Source organism: Rhinichthys klamathensis, unplaced genomic scaffold (genome assembly GCF_029890125.1).
Source record: "Rhinichthys klamathensis goyatoka isolate OS25496 unplaced genomic scaffold, OSU_Roscu_1.1 h1tg000515l_1, whole genome shotgun sequence".
NCBI classification, from domain to species: Eukaryota; Metazoa; Chordata; class Actinopteri; order Cypriniformes; family Leuciscidae; genus Rhinichthys; species Rhinichthys klamathensis.
This window is the reverse complement of record NW_026606995.1, coordinates 718,355-725,198: the sequence shown is the minus strand read 5'-3', so window position 1 is coordinate 725,198 and position 6,844 is coordinate 718,355. Positions and strand designations below refer to the sequence as shown.

The 6,844-nt window shown below is 47.3% G+C and overlaps 1 protein-coding gene across 5 annotated transcripts in view; it reads right to left on the bottom strand.

Moving 5' to 3' along the window:
• Window positions 1-285: 285 nt before the first annotated feature.
• Window positions 286-6,844, bottom strand: part of trim36 (tripartite motif containing 36) — a 32,889-nt gene continuing 26,330 nt past the window's right edge. For all 5 annotated transcript variants that reach the window (XM_056238302.1, XM_056238303.1, XM_056238304.1 and 2 more), the window contains 2 exons: window positions 5,410-5,707; window positions 286-1,758 (listed from right to left, as the gene is read on the bottom strand). In XM_056238302.1, the coding sequence (XP_056094277.1) occupies window positions 1,416-1,758; window positions 5,410-5,707 (641 nt within the window). In that variant the 3' untranslated portion in view covers window positions 286-1,415. The remainder of the gene's footprint in view (window positions 1,759-5,409; window positions 5,708-6,844) is intronic.

Sequence of the window (6,844 nt, the reverse complement as noted above, 5' to 3'; positions counted from 1 at the left end):
CCAAGCTCAGTACCGCAACAATTACAGACCCTGTTTAACATGTACAAGAAACTAGCAAAACATTTGGTTACAGGCTTCCAAAACACACACACACACACACGTTCTGTGACTCGACACACACCTGGAACAAGTGTACAGGTGCATAAACTCCTCATCAACAAAATAAACCGTTCTGATGGTGAGCGTGTGAAAACGTGATAACGAAATTATATAGATTTAGCAACAACAACAAAAAAGGGAATTGGTGGAACTCATAAAAGATCAATCACACACACGGCACACGAGTCCTTCTCCAAAAACCACTGATTTTATACATACACTTATTAAAATGATCACAAACATGTAAAAGCTCAATCTAACCGTCTAAAGTGTTCAGAAGACGAGTCTCCTTATATGCGCTCATTGATTAATTGATTAGCATGAGATTTTACTGACAAGGATAAAGAGGGACGTGATCCATATATAACACACTAATCGGGTAGTACGACGTCGCTAAAACTCTCCAACATGTTTTCCTCCGTAAACTGGCGGTTCCTCTTCAGAAGAATACGAATAAAATCACAAGACTTGTGCAGCACAACTACATAAACTACCAGAACAAACTCCAGTCAGAGGTAGAAGAGCCAGCAGAATCACTCGGATATCCCAGCAGGAGTCGGTCCAATCCCTTCAGAGCCAGTAATCTGCTTAATGAAGCCTTTATAGCCAGTAATCTGCCTAATGAACCACGAGCCGCGATTATTCAATAAGGCCATATTAGTCCAGTCAAGACACTTGCCTTGGCAATTATAGTGCATACAGTAAGTACATGTGAGGTGTTCAAGTCTGTCTCGTAGAATCACATTTGGGTTCCGCTTGATCAGCACCGGTTTGATTCACAGGCTACATTTATATAAAGGTGTTTCATGCGTTTCACTCCCGATTACAAAAACTATAGCGCACATCATATCTACATGATGTTCTAGGACAGACTGATGTGTTTATTTACTTTTAAACATTTCTAAATTTGCAGGTGCTGCTACAATAAAAACAAATAGTGCACAATCATGTGTTCAGTAGTGAATTCTTGTGTTCAAATCATATCGCTTGTCATTCTTGACCTAAAGCTCCCTTAACTGTGTGTAAACGACGGTCAGTGATCAACAGTATCAGTGCACACTGTTCAGAAAGTGACATTGTGAGTCTTTGCATTATATTCGGTGTATTAAGGTGCGCTGCGTGAAACCTGATGGTGTGTGTGAAACGTCCGCTCGGCTGATGTCACTGAAGGCACTCGAGATCGGATTGGCTCTTCGACCAGATTCACTTGTATAATTGCACAGCGACCCATGATGTACGGTTACTGAGGGACGAGGAGCACTACACAGAGCAACAGGACTAACAGACACCAGTCCGCCGGGTCCCGGACCGGACCCTCACATGTAGGACAGGCGCTTGGCTGTGAGGAACTCCTCCAGATGGACCGAGCCGCCGCCCAGGAGCCCGAACGCAGGGAACATGGTGCCGGAGCAGTCCACCGCCCTCTCGTACAGGCAGCGCATGCTGTCGGCGTCGTAGAAGAACACGCGGCCGGCGTCGTAGTCCAGGAGGACCCCGATCCGCTGCGGCGCGGGCAGAACCCGGCCCATGTCCCCGGCGCCGAGCGAGGCCTTCGGGATGAAGAGTCGACCCATGCCCACCGTCAGCAGTGTGAAGGGCTGAGACGCCTCGAAGCACGCGTCCTCGCTGCCGCTGTCGTGCCCGCTGTCCTGGTCATACCTGTGGGACAAACCTCACAAACTGAGACTGAAATCCAGGAGAAATATTAATCAGAAACAGCTTTGGTTATTCAACAAACACAAAATTAATGTAAAACTGATGGTGTGTAAAGGCCTGTTCGCACCAAGAACGAGAACTATATCAGCGGCACACCAGCTACAAGGTTTGTCGTCTGTCGCTTTAAAAGCAGGATGATTCTGATTGGCTGTCAATGTTTTTATCGTTCATCAGCTGTAAAAACTAGCTATTCTCAGAGAAGGAGAATGAGTATCCAAACCTGATGGTCTTTATAGTGATCATCGCAGGTGTGAACAGCCCTGTAGCCAGGGTTCTAAATTAACACCCGCCAAATGCGGGTTAAAATTCATTTTGGCGGGTGTTAATAAAAACTTACTAGCCAGTTTGGCCGGTGATGCATAAGGCTCTGTTCTCGGTCATTTATCCCCCTGGCAGTACTTCCTACATGTCCCATGAACACTGTGCCGTAATGCTACGTGATGACGTTTCATACGCCCATTGGCTGCGCAGTTTGCAGTGAAACCAGCGCAAGAAATGATCATGGAAATTGGAAACGAACGGAGCGTAGCCTACGCGTCCGTCCACCAGAAAAAACAAGTAAGATGAAGAACGAGCCAGAGCAGGGAGCATAGACTGAAAGAGGAGGGAGCTAGTAAAGTAAAAAGTTAAGATTAAACTAAATGCGGCGGTGGTTGGGACAGACTTCTGGGTTTAAATTTAAATGTCGTTTAACGAGAGATACGTTATTTTTTTAAGTTTAAGGTTTTTGTCATTATTTCTGAACAAGCGTATACATTAGGCAATATACACAACAAGCTTACTATATATCTTAAGGTTTTCTTTTAGTTGAAAACATTAAACAATATGTGTAAACAAAAAAATATGAACAACAAAAGCATTTAAGCTCAAGCAGCGCAAACGGGGAAAAAACGCAAAAAAAAAAGAAAAAAAAAAGAAAAGCAGACTGCGCAGTTATCGTACAGAACGTACATACTCGAGTCAGCATATGATTAACGTGTTTATATTGTTTCACGTTCATGTTGAGAAAAACAATAATATCCACATGCTCGAGTGAGAAAACGCGCTGCGCTGACACAGACGTTGCAGAGACACGTGTGTGTGTGCAAAGTGAAGTAACAGCATGCGTTTTTCTGTTCTTAAACCTGTCTCCCTCAACGAAACTTAAAGGAAGCATATGTCTCAAAATCATTTTGCTACCAAAAGATATCATCTCGGATCATGATTCCCTCGGGGTACAGCTGCTGACCGGCAGTCCTTAATACAGTGATGGACAGCTGCTTCCTCCTCAGTCGACTGCTGTTTCTTTGGATTTCATGTGATTTCTAATTGTGGTGGTGATATTATGATAACTCAGTTTAATTAATAATTGATTAAACGTAATTCCATTTTGTAATAGGCTATCATTTTCATCTAAGTAATTCCAAACTTCGCGAGGCAGACAACGACATTATGTGATCAAATACAATCCAAACGCTCCACCCAGTGCATTTAATTATAACTGCGAAAAACCATTCGAATAGTATTTTATTTTTTGAATAATAATTACAGATCGAAAATTCAAATATTCGTGCACATCCCTAATAGATAGATAGATAGATAGATCCCAAACTTGAAATGAAATGTTTGCACTTTCTGTGTTGTATTGTAGGCTACTTTATATGTGTTTTTCATGCCAATGTTAATAAAATGATCTAATGCATTCAGTGGCACTCATAATTTCTCTTATTTTCACCGGGAAAAATTTGGCTGGTGGAAATTCTAAATGGCTGGTAACTTTAGAAAGTTACCAGCCACATTGGCTGGTGATCAAAAAAGTTAATTTAGAACCCTGCCTGTAGCGTCTCACCGCACACACAGATTCAGTGATCATGAGAATGATGTCATGATACAGCCCTGGGGTGCGTTTCCCAAAAGCTTCGTTAGCCAACTATGGTCGCAAGTTCTGTCGTTATCAGCAGTTCAACGAGTCTGTGTTTCCCGAAACCATCGTTCTAACAAACATTCGCAAACAGCATCGCACAGTTCGGAACAAGCAGAGTTTCTAGTTTGCATAACATGTGGACTCAAACCCTGATCTTAGCCAATGAGAATCATCCATCCTGAAGCAGGGACGTAGTGTAGCGTAGCATAGACCTAAGCGGCGTTACGGCCTACGAACTCCTGTGAATCTCGAAGCTGAACTTCTGCTGATGAAACTGCAAACTACCTTCAGTAAAACCTCTTTATTTTATTATAATTCTGACTCTTGTATTAATTAATCATTTCTGGTAAATCCCCTTACAACGTCTTTTAGTTTGTCAAGATATTTAAAGCGTAGTTTTTGAAGTGCGCATGTGTGAACGAGCTCTAGTGCGCAAGAACGAGCCAATGATTGAATCTGGAAATAAAGCAAAATAACTGAGAAAAAAAGAGAAATAGTCCACAGATGCCATTTGCATAATTATAGCAAAACATCTAGCGTTAATTAGATCTGGCCGACGTGTTTGAGATGGGTTAGGGTTAGCAGCGAGTTACGGCACTGTACGGGAAACGCAGCCCTGGCGTGTTTGAGATGGGTTAGGGTTAGCAGCGAGTTACGACGCTGTACGGGAAACGCAGCCCTGGCGTGTTTGAGATGGGTTAGGGTTAGCAGCGAGTTACGGCGCTGTACGGGAAACGCAGCTCTGGCGTGTTTGAGATGGGTTAGGGTTAGCAGCGAGTTACGACGCTGTACGGGAAACGCAGCCCTGGCGTGTTTGAGATGGGTTAGGGTTAGCAGCGAGTTACGGCGATGCACGGGAAACGCAGCTCTGGCGTGTTTGAGATGGGTTAGGGTTAGCAGCGAGTTACGACGCTGTACGGGAAACGCAGCCCTGGCGTGTTTGAGATGGGTTAGGGTTAGCAGCGAGTTACGACGCTGTACGGGAAACGCAGCCCTGGCGTGTTTGAGATGGGTTAGGGTTAGCAGCGAGTTACGGCGCTGTACGGGAAACGCAGCCCTGGCGTGTTTGAGATGGGTTAGGGTTAGCAGCGAGTTACGGCGCTGTACGGGAAACGCAGCTCTGGCGTGTTTGAGATGGGTTAGGGTTAGCAGCGAGTTACGGCGCTGTATGGGAAACGCAGCCCTGGCGTGTCTGAGATGGGTTAGGGTTAGCAGCGAGTTACGACGCTGTACGGGAAACGCAGCCCTGGCGTGTTTGAGATGGGTTAGGGTTAGCAGCGAGTTACGGCGCTGTATGGGAAACGCAGCCCTGGCGTGTCTGAGATGGGTTAGGGTTAGCAGCGAGTTACGGCGCTGTACGGGAAACGCAGCCCTGGCGTGTCTGAGATGGGTTAGGGTTAGCAGCGAGTTACGACGCTGTACGGGAAACGCAGCCCTGGCGTGTTTGAGATGGGTTAGGGTTAGCAGCGAGTTACGGCGATGCACGGGAAACGCAGCCCTGGCGTGTTTGAGATGGGTTAGGGTTAGCAGCGAGTTACGGCGCTGTACGGGAAACGCAGCCCTGGCGTGTTTGAGATGGGTTAGGGTTAGCAGCGAGTTACGGCGCTGTACGGGAAACGCAGCCCTGGCGTGTTTGAGATGGATGATCTGAAAGCCTCGCTGGACAGAAGTGTTCGCTGGGGGAGTCTCACCTCGGGCTGCTGGAGTCTCGAGGGTTGTGGAACCACTCGGAGAGCTTGCAGTCGGACGCCACTCCCACCTTCACCATGTAGGAGTCGGGATCCACACGGAAGGCCCAGTAATGGCGTCCGTGAGAGATGCCCGTGTCCCCGATGATGTAGTCCAGGCATATATAACTCCCGGTCTGGACCCGCTCCGCACACAAGAGGAAGCTCAGGCCCGCGACGCTCTCCACCGAGTCCCGGCGCTTGCTCAGCGTGAGCCGCTCCGCACTGAAGCCACACTTCTCGTTAAACAGGAACCCGAACACTGAGGAGCACACACACACACACACACTTCTCATTAAACATGAACCCGAACACTGAGGAGCACACACACACTTCTCATTAAACAGGAACCCGAACACTGAAGAGCACACACACTTCTCGTTAAACAGGAACCCGAACACTGAGGAGCACACACACACTTCTCATTAAACAGGAACCCGAACACTGAGGAGCACACACACACACTTCTCATTAAACAGGAACCTGAACACTGAAGAGCACACACACACACTTCTCGTTAAACAGGAACCCGAACACTGAGGAGCACACACACACTTCTCATTAAACAGGAACCCGAACACTGAGGAGCACACACACACACTTCTCATTAAACAGGAACCTGAACACTGAAGAGCACACACACACACTTCTCATTAAACAGGAACCCGAACACTGAGGAGCACACACACACACACTTCTCATTAAACAGGAACCCGAACACTGAGGAGCACACACACACACACACACACACACACTTCTCATTAAACAGGAACCTGAACACTGAAGAGCACACACACACACACTTCTCATTAAACAGGAACCCGAACACTGAGGAGCACACACACACACACACACACACACACACTTCTCATTAAACAGGAACCCGAACACTGAGGAGCACAAACACACACACTTCTCATTAAACAGGAACCCGAACACTGAGGAGCACACACACACACACACACACACAATCAATGGCTATTTGACTAATTTAGCCTTTCATACACAGATTTAATCAACATCAGCAGGGTGAAGGAATCATGAATGTGTGTGTGTGTGTGTGAGTGAGTGAGTGAGTGAGTGTGTCACCTGGAGCCGGGGGCGTGTGGAAGGTCACCACAGGTGTGTGTGTGAGTGTGTCACCTGGAGCCGGGGGCGTGTGGAAGATCACCGCAGGTGTGTGTGTGTGTGAGAGAGTGTGTGTGTGTGAGTGTGTCACCCGGAGCCGGGGGCGTGTGGAAGGTCACCGCAGGTGTGTGTGTGTGTCACCTGGAGCCGGGGGCGTGTGGAAGGTCACCGCAGGTGTGTGTGTGTGTCACCTGGAGCCGGGGGCGTGTGGAAGGTCACCGCAGGTGTGTGTGTGTGTCACCTGGAGCCGGGGGCGTGTGGAAGGTCACCG